Source organism: Carassius gibelio, chromosome A4, assembly GCF_023724105.1.
Source record: "Carassius gibelio isolate Cgi1373 ecotype wild population from Czech Republic chromosome A4, carGib1.2-hapl.c, whole genome shotgun sequence".
NCBI classification, from domain to species: Eukaryota; Metazoa; Chordata; class Actinopteri; order Cypriniformes; family Cyprinidae; genus Carassius; species Carassius gibelio.
The window spans coordinates 35,978,017-35,998,971 of record NC_068374.1 but is presented as its reverse complement, the minus strand read 5'-3'; the positions used below and the strand labels follow the sequence as shown (position 1 = coordinate 35,998,971).

At 40.9% G+C, this 20,955-nt stretch overlaps 2 protein-coding genes across 4 annotated transcripts in view; both read right to left on the bottom strand.

Moving 5' to 3' along the window:
* Positions 1-436: 436 nt before the first annotated feature.
* LOC127979896 (lysine-specific demethylase RSBN1L-like) lies at positions 437-15,801 on the bottom strand. Of its 2 annotated transcripts, XM_052585405.1 has the most exons (9): positions 15,416-15,801; positions 12,048-12,206; positions 8,546-8,632; positions 8,016-8,467; positions 4,595-4,732; positions 4,369-4,511; positions 3,963-4,130; positions 3,628-3,736; positions 437-1,945 (listed from the first exon to the last, which is right to left on the bottom strand). In XM_052585405.1, exons 1-9 carry the CDS (start codon positions 15,735-15,737, stop codon positions 962-964), a joined length of 2,562 nt encoding a protein of 853 aa, XP_052441365.1. In that variant the 5' UTR covers positions 15,738-15,801; the 3' UTR covers positions 437-961. The 2 variants fall into 2 exon arrangements, with proteins under 2 accessions (XP_052441365.1, XP_052441364.1); XM_052585404.1 differs by having other exon boundaries at positions 8,016-8,632; positions 15,416-15,800.
* Positions 15,802-19,195: 3,394 nt separating this feature from the next.
* The window catches only part of ptpn12 (protein tyrosine phosphatase non-receptor type 12), a 22,141-nt gene continuing 20,381 nt past the window's right edge, over positions 19,196-20,955 (bottom strand). For both annotated transcript variants that reach the window (XM_052585411.1, XM_052585412.1), the window contains 4 exons: positions 20,753-20,802; positions 20,630-20,672; positions 20,050-20,112; positions 19,196-19,983 (listed from right to left, as the gene is read on the bottom strand). In XM_052585411.1, the coding sequence (XP_052441371.1) occupies positions 19,922-19,983; positions 20,050-20,112; positions 20,630-20,672; positions 20,753-20,802 (218 nt within the window). In that variant the 3' untranslated portion in view covers positions 19,196-19,921. The remainder of the gene's footprint in view (positions 19,984-20,049; positions 20,113-20,629; positions 20,673-20,752; positions 20,803-20,955) is intronic.

The following is a 20,955-nucleotide window of genomic DNA, read 5'->3' as shown; positions in this document are numbered from 1 at the left end:
GGTTTTTTTCTCCATTCTGTCACCGATTAAGTTTTGGTTCCTTGCCGCTGTCGCCTCTGTTGTTTTTTATCCTCTCTTTCCTAATGTTATGCTGTATCTCTTTCCCCCGTACTACTGTATTTTGTTGTCTTGTACCCACATGTGCAATGTCAATAAAGTTGAATCTAATCTAATCTAATCTAATATGAAGCAATGTTGGTAGGCTTTTTTTACTAAAGACCTTTAGACTTTTACTATAATTCATTCTTTTTATTCACGCAATGGGCCAGCCCACATTGTACAGCGGCCCACCAAAAAACTCCCGGTGCTCCTGATGGCCAGTCTGCCACTGGTCTGGATGCGAGACAAATATTGTGATGTCTTAATTCTCTTTAGTAGTAGCTTCAGATCATGCAAAACGCTTGCATGCTGACAAGGTTTACAGACATGACACTGATCCAACAAATGGAACCTTTTATTAGGAGGTTCTGATTTCAGTATAAATCACACTACACATTTCCTTTAGAAAAATCGTTATGTACACTACAGTGCTGACAAATCAAACAGAACCAAAGGAACCCTTGATATAAATAAGCTCTATGGAAAAGCCAGTACTCTATTAAAAGAATTCTGTGTCATCATACAAAAAAATATATATGTCCATGTCAGCTCTAAAATGACTAAAGCCTACAACTGAAAATATATTATTCAAGGACCAGTTTGGATTTGAAGTACTTTCTCAGTGCAGACGAGCCGAAGTGCTTGGATATTTCACAGTTACGGACAGGCACTGAGGAGTGAGTTACGAGCTACATTTCCATGTTGACAACCAGTAACAGAAGAGAGACAGATGTTGGTCCCGTCTTACAGAAGTCATGGATTCTCTGCACTTGTCAGATCGATTGCGAAGAAGGAAAATCCAGTAGGCAGTAGAAATAAATGTGATTAAATGAAGCGCCGTTTGAAAACCGTTCTGTACAAATCAGTATAAAAAGTCTTTGTGTGGTTCATGCGGGTGAGCTCTGACCGCCTTAGGGTGCACAGAGTCTGGGGGGTGGTCCGGCCTCAGAGGGGGCGTGGCCTGGGGCAGGGCCAGGGGCGGAGCAGTCCAGCTGATTGACAGTCCAGAGCTCAGTTTGGGGCCAGGTTTGGTTATTAGTGTGGAGTGTGTGTGTTTGGCTGTGTTGGCTGGTTGTGTGGGTTTGGTTATTAATGTGGAGTGTGTGTGTTTGGTTGTGTTGGCTGGTTGTGTGGGTTTGGTCATGTTAGTTAGTTGGGTAATTTTGGTTGTGTTAGCTGGTTGTGTTAGTTTTGTTGTGTTGGCAGAAAAGCTAGGTTTTGTTGGTGTTGAGGGTGTGTGGCCCAGTTTGGGGACAGAGGAAGAATGTAAATATCTGGATGCGGAGGTGTGTGTGTGTTTGGTTGGTGTTGATGTGTGTGTGTGCTTGGGTGTGTGCAAACTGGCTGTCAGATTGCGGGATGTGTTGACCGCAGCGCTGGAGGCCTGTGACGAAGCACTTGGACATTCTGCTGTGTGGTGTGCTTTGGGTCGTCCGTCAGTGGAGACGAGAGGTGGAGACGAGCTGTGACTTCCAGGAGGAGGCTTGGGCGGTCTGTCAGTGAGTAGCTCCACCCGCTCCATCTTTATTTGCGTTACACATGGCGACTCTTGCGCTGGCCTGAAGTCTGTGTTCTCAGCTTTGGTGTTCTCGCCTGTCGACTCCTGCTTGATGTGCTGCTTCAGCTCCGCTCCTTCCTCACGAGCCTCCTCTTCCTCGGGCAGCTGATGGTACTGTTTCAAGCGCACGTGCCAGGCGAGGCTGCACACAGCCGACACGCTCTTGAACTGGTGAACTACATTGCGAGGGATGAAATATATGTCATTATCGTAGAGCTGGATACGAGCGTAGCGGATTCCCTCTCGCCTCAGCTGATTGAGCTTAGCATCATCCACCCACTGCACACACTGGAGAGAGAGAGAGAGAGAGAGAAAGAATGAGCAGGACACTTATTAAACTTCACTTGAAACTTATTTACTTTTTGACATTCAAGTGACTTTTCAACTGATATGAGGTCACATTTAGCACACTTTAATCCAAAGCAACATTCAGAATAAAATCAAAATAAACTGTAAAATACATGTGGTAAAATAAACTCCATGAACATGCAGAGCTCTGTTCAAATATTGACACATTTGTATCTGATTGACACAGTTGTAACCATAGCAACATTCTGGCATCTCTGATATGTGCTATTTTGGACTAAAGTGAAATCACAAATCCTTATGTTAGTAAATTGGAATTGGAAAAAAAATGAAGCTACACCTGTTTGATGTCGACAGAGTCAACAAAGTAAATTAAAAAAAAAAAGCTTTTTTGTTTTCTGAAGGTTACAAAACAAAATCACCTGCATCACTGCATTTTGTCCTCTAGTTCTTTTTTTATATATAATAAGCACTATATTAAAGTACTATATTAAATCATAAGATGTTGCTAAAAAGAACATTATTTTGTGTATTTGGTGTTAAGAAATGTGTTTATGCGTATTAAGTTTCAAAAAACATTTTCCACATACTGTACATTATTGTTTCTCCTTCTGAAACGCTTACATTTTTACAAAGCTCATCGTTCTGAAAAGCGAGGTGTGCTCTGATTGGCCGGTTATCCAGTGCGTTGTGATTGGCTAAATGTTTCAAGTGTCTGAAGTTAATGCTACGCCCCTCAACATATACTGTTATGTGTCCCGTTCCGAACACCGGCATGACAGGACAAAAACAATAAAACCCAATACTAACGAGCGGTTGTTGCATCCAGTGGGAACATAATTACTGATGACTTATACAGTCTTTTTACGCATTGCAAAGCCCAAACAAAGTAGTTTCACTTTCACAACGAAATACAGCTTCTCCACAAAACTGCGCTGGTTTCAACAGCGAGAATAAAAGGTGCTCCTTTACGTGAACATTTGGGCAGCATTTTTCAAATCTTCACAAATAGTGATGTAGACATCTGGGGGTGTGTTTGAATGAGACATTTTGGGGGGAGTGGACGAGTCTTAACTTTTTTTTAAAGAATATCTCTTTGGATTTGAGACTTTAGTCTTTGCAACTTTACATATCTTCTTCATGCACCAGGAGCTTGAAACACTCCAAAGAGAAAGAAAATTTAATCATCATTTATTTATCATATGACCCCTTCAATAATCATAATATAGCTATTATTTATCTTTGTTATTATAAATAAGAATACATGTGACTACAGATACACAGAAACAGACTTGACTTGATAAGAAGGCTATGTTCATACCGCTTTATTACTGTGTGACATTTTCAATCCTGATAAATTAATTCATTATGATCAATAATTCACTTATTATTGTAAAACATCAATGCTTTTGGATTTAAATATTTAAAAAATCATGCAAAGTACCGGCCACTTTCGTTTCAGATTTGTTTCATGTTCGTTTTTGTGATCGTGCTAGATCAAGTGACTTATTTCTTCTTAGTTTTCTGATAACTTCTCTTTGTTGGTGGAATGATGTGGTCCTGAGAGGAGTGTTTTAGTGAAGCGCAGGGGAGCTTCTGGCCAGTGGAAACGCCTCGGTGCTACAGGTCCCACAGTTAATGACCAGTACAGGAAGTGACCTCACCTGAGACAGAGGCGGCTCATACAGGTCTATCTGCAGCCGCTGCACCACGTCAGGGAAATCAGCCGCGTGGAAACAGATCACGTCTTTGGTTATACGTGGAGGCTCAGCACTGTGAGGAGACACAAGTATACACAATCCAGATCACCAGCTCACACCAAATAACCACAGCAGACAGGATACGGGAAGAGTCACAGCTGTGTGTGTGTGTGTGTGTGTGAGAGTGAATGGGTGTGTGTGTGTGTGTTAGTTAGTGTGTGTGTTAGGTAGTGTGTGTGTGTAAGTGAGTGTTAGAGATTGTGTGTGTGTTAGGTAGTGTATGTGTGTGTGTTCCTCACCCTTCCCCGCAGCGGACAGCTTTCAGCACCCCCACAGCAGCAGTGGTCTGGCGTTCGAACCCTTGACCGATGTGGTCAGCATGAGCTCTGGTCCGGTCCTCAAACAGCATCTCGCGGGGCTCACTTGTTCGAGGCAGATACTGAAGATTCTTAATTTCATTAGTCGACCTGCAGAAAGAACTAATTATGAATTTCATCATCATTCCATAACAAATCACACACACACAAAGCTACTAATCAATGAGCACACTATGTGTGTGTGTGCTTGTGTGTGTGTGTACTGTATATGTCTGTGTGTGTGGGTTAGGGCTGGGTGATATGTCAGAAATATATTTACACACTCACAATGACACACACTCACACACAATCGCTCACACACACACAGGAGTGAAGCTTGCCGCTTTACCGTTTCCGTTTGAAGGGAGACTTCGGCATGTCTGTGACCGGGATCATCTGCTCTCCGGGCCGAACCCACATGATGGGCCCATCGTCGCTCTCTGTCGGGCTCTTCAGCTTCAGACTGGAGAACGTCCCCCATGGCAGCGTCCGCTACACACACACACACACACACTGATCAATATGCTGCTACCAAAGAAAAGTGTGTGTGAAAGAGAAACATGAGGAAAACACACCTCCAGGAAGGGCGACTTCTCCAGCATGTTGAGGAACTCTGGGAAGTAATCTCCCACCTCCTCGTCCACGGCACCCACCAGACTGATCTGCCTCATCGCTCCGGCGCGGTACGTCCCGTGAGAGTAACTCCTCCGCACCTGGACACACACACACCTCCGCTGTCAAATACCACAGCTTCTGTTTGTTACTTGTGTGATCAAGGTCCATTAAAATCTCCTCAAATACAAATAAAGTCTACTCTGAGCTAAAGACACTCAAACTTTGAGCAGGTGTGAACACACTAACACACAACAGGAGCAGATCAAGGTTAGCACTGTGATGTAGGAATTAGAGAAGAAATGGCATGACAATTTCATATGTGGATTAAAAATGAAAACCGTTTTCAATATAAACCGATGAACCAGGAGCAGCGCTGCACCTCATCAGGTAGGTCTGGCTCTCTGAACTCAGTAAACCGTGTCTCGTCATCATGTGCTCTGAAGAGTCTACACACCGTCCAGAAGTCTGCGGTCAGAGCGTGAGCGACGTGTGACACCATCACAGAGCCACTAAATCACATCCCTAACGTCTTCATGTGCTGTTTCCTGCTGGTGGAATGATCTTCCTAACCCTGTAATGAAGAATCCCTGACGATATTCAAGACTTCTGTATAACTAGCAGTGTTGCCAAGTCCCTACTGTACACTGATGCTGGGGGATGGTTTTTCAATCTGTGTGTTGAAGTGAAAGCCCTCGCCCAATCCTCCGGATCATGACTTTAACTGAGGTGGAATACACGGTTTGCCCCGGAATGAGACTGGACTAGTTTTGAGAAGGAATTGGGCTGGTGTTGATATGCAGACCTGGCAACCCTGATTACTAGCACTGCTCTTGTTACTGCCTCGCTTCACTGGCTTCATGATTTCATTCTTCTCCTCCAGTCATTTACTTCATGTTGTCATGATACCACAGTTTCAGCAGCCATTACCAATACAGTTAAATGCCACAACTATTATTACCAAAAATAATACAACACTTGAAATAATTAAATTGTACAATTATCTAAGTTTAACAGTCTATGTAGTTGAGTAATTGTAAACTGAATGATCACGATCATCTGAGGCCTCATTAATTAAATCTTGTTCAGATTTCTTATATCCCTAACCTAACCAATGGCAGAACAGATACATTTATTTCTAAATAATAATGTGTGAAATGTACTCTCTCGACCCGTGATTGTTGCTGATCGTCTCACACTCGTGTAATGTGAGCTGGAGCCGAACCGATGAACACCCAGCGCTGAAACAAACCCATTCTGAGGATGTTAACTGTATCCTCATGTAAACATCGCATCGGCCCGATATGAAAGAGTTAAAAGGGTTAACTAGTGATCAGATCACGTCAGCAGTGTGGTCGTTCTTGAAGCCAACTTTGCCCAAACACTACAACTACACTACACAACACAACACCACACAACACAACACCACACTACACTACACAACACTACACAACACTACACAACTTCTAAAATCTGAACACTGTCCATCACACACTCATGACTGAGGATAAAGGTAAACAGGTAAAGAAAGAGACGTCTGGTGTGAAAGAGTCAAACACGAGTCTTTATGGCCATCAGCACGGCCTTGCATTTATTCACAAATAGTTTATTTATTGATAAAATCAAAGAAAAGCACAAATATCACTGTTTCTGATTAAAGAAAGCAGTAATTGATGTCACAGTATCACAAGTCTATTTTGATAAAGCCTTACATGACTAAAAATCACAAACATGACACTTGTTAATAAAATAATTATATATATAAAGATTTATTCATCATTTTTTTTTCAAACTGATTATGAAAATTTAAATACAATGAGCTCTAAAAGATTTTCTGAATTTTTAAAACTCTTTTGCTTTAGACAATCTAGAAATGTTAAATCTACAAATAAAATGTTACGTTGCCTCTGTCTGGAAAAAAACACTGACTGATTTATAGTTATTTTCAAAGTGTTCAATGTATTCTCTTTATAAAATAACTTCATTATTCTTTAATTATAACAGGTATGTTTTTGTTTAACTGAGTTCTGAAACTGTCAGGATGTTTTTACGGTACGGTGAACTCTTACGTGAAAACTCACACAGAAAACTCTCCCAGCATGCATCTGGCACAGAGACATGTTTCACAAGTGTTCCTCGCAGTGCGGCTCGCCAAACTTACCTTTGTGTCTCGCACGGCAGTAAATAATAGGATTATATGACCATGCAGTCAATACAGATGTTCATAAAAACATTAAAAACTTGCAGGGCTCCTATATAACTCATTAAAAACCCCACGCCAGGTCTAAACCTGACACGAGGCGAGCGATCCTACAAACAGAACCCAGCGATGTACTCTACACTGGACACGATCCCCATCAAAATGGAAATATAGACTAGAAAATATATCTACACTTGCTCTGTCCTCCGTCACTGAACCTGAACACTGTGCACTTGGATGTTAGATGCATGATGGACTAGTATAAAAAACATCAACCTTAAAGTCTTTTCAGCATTAGGGTAATATTGATTTTTTTTAATCTGGTCTTAGTTACAAATTTTAATGGTAAATGATAAAAACTGTTTGCCTTTTGCATTGCATTGTATATCAGGGATGCTAGATTGATAAAAAGACATGATCTGTGACTAGATGATTGACTGTGTCCCATCAGTGCGGCTCCTCTGAGTCTCACTAACATTTAGAAACTGTCTCCAGAATGAGAAGAGTGTCATGTTAGATTTTAGATGTAATATTTTCACTGTTTTCTATGCCAGGACCTGCCTTCTTGTCTTTTTGGCTTGTTGTTTCTGAGTGCACTTTAACCTCATCACCAGATCTAATCCCAGAAGGTAAAACCTAAACAAAATAAAGTTAAAACTTGATTTGGACATTTTTTTTGCCATCTGAAAAATGATAAATCGTAAAACAGATTTTTTGTGAGTTGCACCTTTTATTAATAAAATAACTTCGATCCTCAGACACGAGGAGAAACTAACCTCAGCTTCGTTAGTCGTAGAGAGATGCAGGTAACTCACACACAACTGTCTCTCTCTCAATCGACTAAATAATTGAAGTAAATGTTATAATTGATTCATTCAGATAAATGTGATCTTGCCACACTGCTTCTGATCTGATCAATATTTCAGTGAAGCCGTGATCATTCGTGTGTTCACAGTTAATCGTGTGAGTCTCTCGTGCACCGCTGGTGTAACTGTCTTCGTTCTGTGCGACAGAAACACTCTGTAGTAAAGCCCTCACAATTCATTTGCCGTGACATTTTAAAGAACAGTTAACAGTGAAACAAAAGGAAATATATAACTCTATCGGGCAAAATGAGTTAGAGAAGCATCAGCACATTGGAGATCAGCAAGAATCTAACATTGTCATCCCTAGCATCTACTAACCTGAGCGTGGAAGTTTGCCATCGTAGTCGTCTCGATGTCCTTCTTCCCCAGGATCTCCATTTTGACAGGCGAGTTAGGGAACTTAGTAGAGAAGTACTCCAGGAAGTCTGGGAGGTAGGAGGCGGCGCCGTGGATTATACCCATCACATAGTTAGCGGCTCCATCCTGGTCCTCGCTAAACGCCAGCGTCACGAACTCCTGCGCGAACCTCTGCATCTCCACGAGAGACAGCACAGACAGCTCCTTGCTGTAGGCGTGAGCCACCAGAGCGCCTCCGTTTGGCTGGTGCTCCACATGAACCAGACAGCCGAACTCCAGCCCGGGCGGTTTAGTGGCTCTGACCTCACCGTCTCCGTCTGCTGCGCTCACGCTCGGACCACAGCTGTGCTCCTGCTTCAGGCCGATGGAGCTCACAGCGCCGCCCTGCTGGACCGGAGCCGGCGGCTTGGATTCTGAACCAGATTTGGGGAGATCAGAACACACCGTCTGAATAGATTTGCTGTACATCTTAGGCCGCTTTCGCTTTTCACCTTCTTTGTGTTTCTTTTTCTTTTTCTTCTTGACCTTTTTCATCAGCAAATCCTCGGCAGAGTCGATCTTCGGCTTCTCTCGGTCACCTACAGCACAGGAGAAAGATGATTAACTTCAGGACATGAGTGATGTGTCATCCTAGCAAACAGCAGAGCTAATGAAGACAGCAGACGGTGAATCAGATGAAGACGAGGTCTGTAGATCTCCAGAGCGCTTCAGTTCAGATCCACTAGTTCAGCACTCATTCAGACATAACTAGCAAAACATCTGTCAGAAATATCCCACACATCCACCAGCGTCATAAATAACAGACACCAATAATACAGATAAAGAAAGGGACAATCTAAGAGACTGATGGCCATCTATCAGACACCAGGAGTCGCTCCGGCCATGAACACACACTCGGGACACACACTCACTTCAGAGACGAGCGGACGCAGGAAAACATGGAGAGAGCTGATGTTCACACTTCATCAGAGCTAAACGTGTGTGTGTGTGTGTGTGTGTGTGTGTGGGATGAGGGAGAATAGTGATTCACAGGACTCCCGCAAAATAGAAATACCTAAAGATAAAATATCTATAACAAATAAAGTTGTTATTCATCTATTGCACAAAAGCAACATGAACTAATATATGATAGAAATGATTAACAGGTGCAAGCAGAGCTTCTATTTAGACTAAAACACGTGTTTGCAGCGCTGAACAGTGCAGTGCTCACGAATCCTCTCATTATAACACCTTATGAAAGATTGATTATGCATATATTTGTGTTCTGACAGAGGTTTGTGTGATTGTGTTGAGCCGAGATGTCTTTTAGAGATTATAAATGCAGAACTGTTTGCTGGCTCTCACCCAAACCAGAGAAACCAGCGCTTGCTTCTTTTGTGTTCTGTGAATACTGATGCTTTAATAACAAATATTAATCTGGAGCGTGTACGCTGGGATTGATTCCTTTTAAAAGGAGTAATTGTTAAACAGTAATTTTGAGTTACCCAGCACTGGTCAGGATTCACAGTGGTTCAGTGAGCATATGAACGGTCACCACACAGTCCTGCTTTATTCTTCTGGACGTGGACTTTACAGACCGCTTCGACTCTCCCACAGCCACAAGATCTCAGACACATATTAATGCAACTCTTGGTGGAAATAAATGATGTGGTGTTGCACAATGATGTCAAAAGCACAATGTTTTCAGAGATTAAGAGGGTTAGCGTATGATCAGTAAAGAGACTGAATGTAAGTGTAAGTATAGATCACATTTCCAGCAGGAAACTACACTAATCTTTTCCACTGGTGCGACTAACTTATTCAGTTACTGGCGCAAAACATGATTTGGTCGCACACATTTTTTATAGTAAGCCGCTCTGAAACTGTATTGCATACAGATGTGCTTCTAATTTTACTTGCCATCTTTTAAACCACATGCCTTCTTGTTTCTTACAGTACACACAGTGCATGGGTCAGTCTGGGTCCTGGTGCACGGTGTACAGTGGATCCTGTCTGAAATGGGTTAATATTTACTGTATGTTCGTTCTATTTATTTATTTATTTGTGCTATTTACACAATGTTTACTTTTGTTTAGTTTTTTTGTAGGTGACCAGAAACTAATAAAAAATAGCACTGCATAGTCTTCACTGTAAAACAAAATCCACAAACCAAAATGTATTCAGACACCTTCAACATTTCTCACATTATATCACAGTTTATTTGTCAGGGTTTAGAAATTGGTAATAAAATATGACAAGAACTCTTGATAATGTCAGATAACTTTGATAGAAAGATATGTAATGGAATCAGCCCTAACTTCAGACACCTGTCAGTATGACAATATTTACCCAACTATCAATAGTTTGTTGAACAGTTACCCAGCAAGCAAGGGTTAATTTGGTTCAGTCTGTGGTGTGAAAAGGAAGCATTAGCAATTAAAGAAAGAAACACTTAAGGAAAATATGGTCAGGTCCCTCATTTTTTTTTTTTTTTTATCAATTTCACTGGTATTCTACAATATGAAGAATGTTTGGGTATAATATTTCACAGATCACTATTTTGCTATACTCACTTACATAAATGAACTAGTGTCCTGCACCCACTAGTAAAACAATTCTATCTGATTATTAGTTTGAGTGTGGATAATTTCTTGTTAAAACTACAGAGTAATTCAGTCAAGAGCAGTGAGTGATTTACTTTCATTTTCATACATTAAAGACACAACAGCAGAGCTAGTAAATTAGGCGCCGTCACTTTAAGAGACAAACGCATCATTATAACTTTTCTAACGAATCGTGGGGCTGAAGTTAAATTGATGTGTTGAATGCTCAGAGCACGTCATAAAACGTATTCTTAAAATACACATTTCTGTTTTAATAAATGCTCATATTAAATCATAGCATATTGCCTAAAACATAAGGTAGGAACAAAAATAATCGGTGATACATTTGCGACCTCAAAATAAATTGGGTCACAATGTCATTTCTAAAGGTCACATATGCAGCGTAGTTCCCTGTTTCCAGATTTATTTAGAATCGGACTCGAACCAGAAATGACTTGAATCACATGAATGAGTCTGTCCCGAGCGGCAACCTCCCGCTCTCTCTCTCTCTCTGGTGAGGCCAGCACAGAAGTGACTCAAGCTGTAGTTCATCGACTGACCGCTAGAGGCTCGCTGCAGAAGAGAGTCAGTCCCATAGACTCCCCATGATAAAATGCCCAACTTTACAGCAGAAAAAAACATGTTTACAGCCCGGTTCAAAAAATGATTTTGGTCTATATTGCTAATTTTGCCCTTTATGACAACTGTGAGGGGGGTGAATTATTTTATAACTCATCCGTTTAAATTATATTAAGCCTTAAAGTTCTGCATAATTAAGGGTGTGGCCACTTGAGTGACAGGTGGATTGCAGCTGCTGACAATGCCGTCGTGCTAGGTGGGCGTGGCTTCAGCAATCAGCTCCCGCCTTTTTGCCCATTTTCGATTATCCGGGAGAGTCGCGCGGTGACGCGCTGCTAAGATGGCGACGGCACGCTCTGCACACTTTAGGCTTCAAAACCGCTATTGAGGAGTCTATGGGTGACGTCACGGACACTACGTCCATATTTTTTACAGTCTATGGTCTGTCCTAACTCTGAACGAATCACTGACTGAGAGAGACACATATCAAGTCACACATTTTCAAACATTCTGCTCTAAATAGTGTTTATTTTGTAATAATTTGTGATTTCTGCAGAGATGACAAACATCTCCTCTCATATGGAAATATCTACAGCAGAAAGGAAAGAAAGACACACAGAGAGAGAGTTAGAGCGGGTCACTCTTCAGCTGACAGTGTCTCCGTCCACATCACCTCTACGCTGCCAACACTTTTTCATATTATATTATAAAACTTTTGGAAATTATGAGCACGTTGAAAGTGTTTTCCAAACCACGTTATAAGCGACTGAAGCTCACATGGATGCAGAGCGTGGGTCAGAGGTCAAACGCCGTTGATTGACAGATCGCTCACCTTTCTGCAGGATCTTCACCTCTCCATTCTCTCTCTTCATCTCCGTCATCAGCTTATGTTTTCTCTTCTCCTTCATCTCTTTCTCCTGCTCCTTGTCTCTCTCTCTCTTCTTCTCCCGGTCTCTGTCTCTCTGCTTCTCTTTGTCTTTGACGGTGTGCTCTGTAGGAGAAAGGAACAGATCGGAGAGTTACACACATGTGAACGACGCCTGGAGTCCTGCTCAGAGACAAGTTCATCAATTGACCAGCTCAGATATTTGATTAGGCACATTTATCAACAGACTGTCTACGTGTTACACTATTTTTTCCTTAAACCCAGATAATTGTCATGAAAAATAGGGTTTAACCAGTCCTACAGGAAGCATTTATAACCTGAACACAATCTCGAGGCTTCACGATGCTCGTACAAACACACACCATCACGTTCAGTGTCGCACAGGACTCGCCAGGGTAAAGTAATGTGTTATCAAAGACAAAGTACAGAAATTGTGAAATCACTGAAATCTTAATTATAAACCCCTACAAATACTGTTGTGGAAGCAGGTAAACAGACAGAGACAATAAAAAAAGGATCCTTCTGTCATCATTTACTCTCCCTCGTGTCACTCCAGACCAGGGATGGAGATTAGCACCAGCCCAAAGCGGATGTGTTTGTGTTGTGGGGGGTAACTCGCTTCACCTCCCGGCCACCGTCGCATGTCAATAAAAATATCATACTGTTTCACCCGGCCGGTGGACAAAAAAAGTTAATTTCCATCCCTGGTGTGTGTACAACACGCAATAAAGTGTAATATCATCCGAAGCAGCTCCGTGGAGAAAGGCGGCGTTGTTCAGTGTTTGCAGCTGAAGTTAGTGTCGCCGGCGGAGGGATATATGTTGGTTATTTACAGTACGTTTTATAGCACACACTCATGTTATACAAGATCGCGTGAAGAGTTGAATTTGTTATCGCGCACAAATTTCCACTGTCACGTCTCTGTCAAACCCGGTAAGTTAATTCTCCTCCAGCATTCTGAAACATTTTAGATTATATGGACAGTTTGTGTTTATCTTATTGTTTTTAAAGGCATAATAAGCAAACTAACAAACAGTATTATCTGTTGGGTGTCTTATAACTGCTGTCCGGGAGATGCATTTTATTTCCAGTCTTCAAGTACTTTTTCAGAAGTTAGCTCTGTGGCTAGTAAGTTGTTACACTGTTTATTTTTGTTTGTAGAAACAACATTGTATCGCTACACGTGTTCGACAGCTCTGGCCTGATGACACGTAAAAACAATGTATTCAAAACGCTGTGCATTTGTTTGTCGACGGCGTAAAAGTTGAAGTGAATCCTTGCTTTTGGAATTAAATACATTATTAATGTGTAAGAAAACTGTTTAGAATATCGCAAAAATGTTTCTGTGCATTAAAAAAGTTGAGTGCAGTGTATCATCGGTTGGACTACGGAGCTGAGAGACTGAGCCGCTAAACCTAGTACGCTGCCTAGATAGACAGCATCTGAGCATCACTGAAAGAGAAAATGTCAGTATTTGAAAGTGAAAAGTGACGTGACATTCAGCCAAGTATGTTGACCCATACTCAGAATTTGTGCTCTGCATTTAACCCATCCAGAGTGAACACACACAGAGCAGTGAACACACACACACACACACCTGGAGCAGTGTTCATCATTTATGCTGCGGCGCCCGGGGAGCAGTTGGGGGTTCGATGCCTTGCTCAAGGACACTGATTGGGATTGGGAATCCAAACCTCTAACCATTAGGCCACGACTTCCCTGAGTCGTGGACTTCCCTTATTTCACTAAGACTTGAGAGTAAATAAACTGCTTAAGTATTGTAGATCTTGTAGTATTAATTTTCACATGCAGTTACGCATTGTCAGTTAAAAACAAGAAAGTGGCTGGTAAAAACATTGAGTGGCTGGTAGATTTTAAATCCAACATCTACAGTGGTCTGTGGACTAAAAAGTTAATTTCCATCCCTGCTCTAGACCTGTATTACGTTCTTTCTTCTGCAGAGCACAAAAGATGTTTGGAAGAACGTTTCAACTACTTTTGTCAATTAGTTAGTGTGAGTTAGTGTATGTTAATGTTAGAGTGAGTGTGAGTTAGAGTGAGTTAGGGTTAGAGTGACTCGGAGTGAGTGTGAGTTAGAGTGAGTTAGTGTATGGTTAGTGTTAGAGTGAGTGTGAGTTAGAGTGAGTTAGTGTATGGTTAGTGTTAGAGTGAGTGTGAGTTAGAGTGAGTTAGTGTATGGTTAGTGTTAGAGTGAGTGTGAGTTAGAGTGAGTTAGTGTATGGTTAGTGTTAGAGTGAGTGTGAGCTAGAGTGAGTTAGTGTATGTTAATGTTAGAGTGAGTGTGAGTTAGTGTATGGTTAGTGTTAGAGTGAGCGTGAGTTAGAGTGACTCGGAGTGAGTTAGTGTATGTTAATGTTAGAGTGAGTGTGAGTTAGGGTTAGAGTGACTCTGAGTGAGTGTGAGTTAGAGTGAGTTAGTGTATGGTTAGTGTTAGAGTGTGAGTTAGAGTGACTCGGAGTGAGTTAGTGTATGTTAATGTTAGAGTGAGTATCAGAAGCACAGACAGACAGCAGCGTGTCTTAAAGACTGAACGTGGCTTTTGTGCTTATGTTATGACAAATTGGTTACTATTTTATTAGTGTTAATTATAATGTTATGTGTGAGTAACACAAATGTGTGTAACAGGCCCGAAACAAAAAACACACAACTGTTCAACACTCGCAGTTTACAGCGAAGCTTACAATGTGACAGAAAACAGCAGATTTATTACAGAGTAACAGAACATCGCTGTCACACACACACACACAACACACACAGATAACAGACTTCACTGGAGCTTCAGCTAGATTCGTGTGACGAAAGAGCCAATGTTATTACTGATATTTCAGCAGTCATACAGCAGTTGTTATAATCGCGATGATCGTTAATGTTGATCTTCTGGTGTCTGAATAGACATTTCAGGAATGACAGCAGATATTTCGATCGCTGTTTTTATTAACACGGCCTATTATTCTGCCGTACTGCAGGTTAGACTGGTACGTGAATATAAAAAGACGCATTTATTAGCATTATAATGTTGTTTTCTGATGTGTGCGTGTCTGCTGTAGCAGCAGATATTAATGCGCGCGTTCTGCGGCGCGTCACGTTGCAGCTGCACACGCCGATGCTAAGCTAACTAGCGCGCGCTTTCGGTGTTTCCACACAAATAAACTCGCACACACTCGTTCAAAAGGCACAATAAACACTTAATAAACACACAAGCACTCGCACTGATCAAAGCTGGCGAAGCAGCGGCCCGGTATAAGCCGCAAACAGCGCCTGAGCAGCAGCGAAGCGACTAACGTTAGCGATACCTTTCTGCGACAGCTTCAGCTCTCCGTTCTCTTTCTTCACACTGAGGTGATTTTCAGCCGCCGGTTTGTGTTTCTTCTTCTCTTTCTCTCGTTCTTTCCCTTTCTCTTTCTCTCGGTCTCTTTCTTTCTCTATTTTGGGTTTCTTGTTTTTCAGTTTGCTGCTGTAATTCTGTTCCTCAGTGCCTCCGTTCATCTTCTTGGCTTTAAAAATTTTCTCCTCATGTCGGATCTTCTTGGCCGGCGGAGGATGATGATGGTGCTCCCGGTTTTGGGACGCTGGTTTCGGTTCGGTGGGTTTGTTGAGCTGAATGAACTCCGCCATCTTTTCTCTATTTACTCTTTCGAGCTGCTGCTGTTTGTGTAAGACGCACGGGAAGGGCGTGGCCAGACGCGGATTGACAGAAAGAACGTACTTTTGGTGGGCGTGGTCTGGCGTTGATTGACAGCAGGAGCGGTGACGTCAGCAGCTTGGTCGCTGTGCTCATTTGCTATATCGATATTTTTTCAAAAATTGATGATACTCTCACCAAATGTAAAAATCAATTTTTTTAGTTCACTAATGAAAAAGAAATTCCAAGTTGTTTACAGCAAAATCAACATTAGTAAAAAAAAAAAATTATAATCATTAACATGGTGACCACTTGCTACTTTTTACTAAATTAGCATTTAAAGGATAAATTTTTTTTAAAGCGCAAGCTACGTTTAAATACTTCATTCGTTCATGCATGCGGCAACAAATGTTTTTCTTACTAAATATTTTTATAAAATTTCAAATAAAAATATAAATAAATTATATAAATATAAATAACAAGATTATTCTGAGTACCGTAGATCCGCCCTCCGCGTGTGAATGACGTTCAGCAACGCGTCACTCTTCTCACTTTTCCCATCACATATCACATAAGAATTTATTTTCAATTGAAGAAAATGTTCTAATAGTGGAAGTAAAGTGCCACATGAATGTTTAATAATGATAACAGTATTTAGAATTTTAATACATATAATAATTAAAAAATCTGTTATTATTGAATCCTGTTAATGTGCAACAATGCTGAGTGAATGTATCTGCCAATATAAAGTATAAATAGCATCAAATTATTATTTGCACCCTTTTGCAAAGAACTGCTACTTTTACATGGTAAATAGAATATATCACAATTAGCAGCTATTTGCACTTGGTCTATTATAAATAGGATCTATCACTAAGAAAGTAGGCTGTTAATTCCACTTAGTGTAAACAACAGCTGACGTAGACTAGTTTTCTAACCCTATTGGCAGATCATTTGTAAAATATGAAAAATGGAATTACATTTTATAAATATATATATATATATATATATATATATATATATATATATATATATATATATATATATATATATATATATATATATATATATATATATATATATATTTGCCCTTGAGATACCATGAAAATGAATTGAATTGTGTATAACAGTGATCAGTGTTGGGGAAAGTTACTTTTAAAAGTAATGCATTACAATATTGTGTTACTCCCCAAAAAAGTAACTAATTACGTTACTTAGTTTTTTTTTATGGAAAGTAATGCATTACGTTACTTTTGCGTTACTTAAATATGAGCAGGGCTTGATTGTTTTTAATATAAGAAGTTCTATTTATAGCAAATGTAAAAGCCCTTTCACACCAAGAAGTGTGAAGAATAAACCTCAGGCTGAAGGAAAAGTTAATTCACGTCTGTACAGTAGCACACAGGAGACACACTGTACTCTGGTTTCTCTCAGTATGGGGACAGGAGACTTGTCAGTCAATAAATGGAAAAACAAAGAAACTGGCGTTACTTTTTTGAAAAAGTAACTCAGATATTTCCTTATAAATTATAAAGTAATGCGTTACTTTACTAGTTACTTGACAAAAGTAATCTGATTACGTAACTCAAGTTACTTGTAATGCGTTACCCCCAACACTGACAGTGATAAGAAACTTGTATTGAGTCTGAAGTATGCAGACGTCTTTTTGGCGGGAGCTGTTGCCATGGTGAATCATAATATTGGAGCTCCATTGATCAGGACTCTTCATAGTCGTGGTGCACAGGCTAAACACACACACACACACACACACACACACACACACACAAGCTGAACCCATCACAGAGTAACTCAGAGTTCCAGTTTTAACTCTGAGTTGGTTGAACCTCCTTATTGAAACAGGCCTCTGTTCTCATTAACAGTATCAGAAGTTTTTGATTATTACGGTCAATCATCACGTTTTCAGATTAAATCTAGCATTTAAATCTCAAGGTTGTCAATCTAGAAACTCTGCAGTATCTAGTATCTAAATTAATAATTTATTCAAATGGTGAATGGGTTACAAAGAGAAAGTGAGTTCATGTTAAAGGCAGTATGTTTACAGAGGATATCAATGTTTACATTCTTAAACACATTTGTAATAATAAACATAAGTAACACGGTCATCAGTGAAACAGCTGCTCATAAAAGCTGGTTATGGAAATCTGTATTTTGGAATATGGAATAAATATCTGGAGCAAATCTGTTTGGAGAACACTGTCAAAACGGTTCAAGTATCAAGTCCAGTATCGAACTGATTTCAACATTCTGCTATTTGTCGACAAAGCTCTTAACAACTTAATTATCTCTGATTTACTCACCATTTCCAATCGGGCTAGGTCTCTCAGATCCCAACAGGTCCATCTTCTGTGTATTTCTGAATTCTGTTACACACTTAAATGATAAACAGCATATCAACAGCTTTATGAACAGAACACCAAACAAATTATGCAAAATAAATCAGAGAATGGATTTGCAGTAATTTTCCCATTAACTTATTAAATTGGTAACCTGTTACTTATTTATTATATTATTATTTATGCCCCTTTAAATTTATGAATAAAGAAATTTGCGTGATTAATAAACTTATAATATCCTGCATCTTAAATGTGATATTTTAAACCTAACCTCTTTTGCAGGAAAATAAATGATCTTTGAATTTTTTCCTCTTAAAGAAAACAGTTTGTTATAAATATAATTACATAATCAGTGTATGATGCTGTCAGTTCCCATTGCTTTTCACCAGCTGTGCATGATGGGTAACATCTTAACGATGACAGAGCTTCAAGCTCATTGGCTCAAAACAATCACATTTTGTTCTTGTGTAAAATTCTAGATATTGAATTGATTGTTAATTTAATTCATGTGAATCAGCAGTTATTCTGCATCCACGTTATCAGTACATGATGAAGCCGAGGTCACGTGACCCACAGAGGAGCGTTCACAGAGACACTCATCCGTCCTAACTTCTCCAATTACATCCATTCAGTGAGAAACAGGGATGAATAAATCAGAGTAAGACGTGAGCAGAAAGACGGTCCCGAACTCAGGAACACAAACTTTACCAGCAGATTAAATTAGTGATGAATGGATCTTTAGTGAATGTAGAGTATGAACACGTGCTAGCGCTAAACTAACTCTAGCACTCGTGTCACACTGAGCTCATTCTGCTGTTTATCACAGGACTGCCGTATTCTAGTATCTGAATGATTAACACATCAAAAAATACAGGCAAACGACAAACGGCAACAAATGCAGCAGACACAGAGAACCAAACACTACTGTTCACAAACACGGGTTACAGCTGTGACTGCAGATGTTCAGCAGCAGATGGTGAGAGCGAGCGCCTGTCTGAACACACACACACACACACACACACACACGCGCACGCACACACACACACACACACACGCACACGCACACACGCGCAGAGAATAAAGCAACAGGAGACATCTTCCTCCTAATGTTTTTACTGACATGTTGATTGATTGATTGACAGGTCTGTGTTGGAAGGTTGAGTAAAATCCCAGAGGTTTGTGCAGCTCGCACACATTCTCTCTCTGCGTCTTAAACATACACAGTAACAAAACAAAAAAGGCACGGGCGAGCTGTTGGGGTGTTGTTTTCGTGAAGTGAGAAAATGACATATACAAAAATAACCTCTAGAATACAATTTACAAAAAGCATCATCACAATCTCCAGCCTGCAGCGTCTCGCGAAGCGTCTGATTCGCAGCGGCCGAACAACGCAAACAAACGAAGAGAAAAGAAAACACAACACTGAAAACCTTTGTTCTAACAGGAGGGCAAATAACTTACAGTTTGAGGTACACGTGACGCTTTCATGCACAAACGTCTTACATGGCATTAATATATTCAGTGATAATACGTTTGCATCATTATTTACGGCTCGCCTGGACACCGTTCACGAAGCCCTCGTCCGTCTGATCCCAGTCTAAACTACTGCAGAAGAGAGAGTAACAAACAGATCCTGGTGAGAGTAAGGCAGGGTCCTGGTCCTACAGCAGCGGCTGCACAGGTGCATCATGGGAGATTATCTTTGTAGCTTTACTGATTGTGTAGTTCAGAGAAGAGGGCGCAGAGTCCTGGACCGTCCGTCTACAGTGGCACTTACAGAGCAGAAAGAGGAGCGTGGAGTGTAGAGCGGATGGGTGCCGCGGTCACGTCCACTCGGACGGAGGCTCCCGGGGGCCTTTGGGATGCGAGCAGCGGCTGCTGAATCCTGCGACAGAGACACACAGATCAGAAACCACACGCTTTCCTCCGCTGCTCCGCTCTCGACACTCACCGATCTCAGCCTCGGCTTTACTGTCCTTCGAATCCAGACCCTTTCCGTTCTTCTGCTCGTCTTCTAGAAAAAGAAAACAAAACCAGCATCACACCACATCAACACAGCTACACAAAAGCACACCTTCATTATTTCATCACTTCATGGGAGAAATCACATCAGTGTGACCAGAAACAAAAGCACATTAACATTCAAATAAAGCTGAAGGATGTGTAAACAGTGAATCTGTGAACGTGAGGATCAGTCACAATAAAGCTGACTGACGTCTGAGATATTAAACAAAAATGAAATGCTGTTATCATGTTAATTCTACACACATGATGATATTGTACATACTGCACCTAACGCTGGTCTCTAGTGCTGTATAAACTCATGTCAGACGAGATGACGGGGGAAAGCGAGACACTGAGAGGAAGTTCTATGGATTCAGTAAAAATAAAAGTCTGCAGGAAGTGTCTTTGGCTACACACTCTCTCTCGCTCCAAACACTCATTTCTGAGTCAGATTCATTGGCCAAAAGTGAGAGAACATGAATAAACACTGATAATTTGGTGTGGTTTGGTCTGTTTAAGTGACGCACCGGTCTTCGGAGGACGAGCAGGAGCTTGTGTGTCTGCAGACGCCTGTGAAGAGAAGACAAGACGTTTAATCACTCGTTCTCAGTCAGTTACAGCAGAAACACACACTTCTGAACACTTCTCACCTGTGACGACGGCTCGTCTTCGGACGGCGGTGGACTCACATCTGCGGGATCTGAATGAACACGAGGGAAAAGTTACAGGAAGTTCAGAGAGACAACATGAGAACGAGAATCTCTCTGATGACACGCTTTCACCTCACTAATAAAACAGACTGATTACTGATGACTTAAAGCATTAGTGATCCCCTCACTTCAAACTCACACAC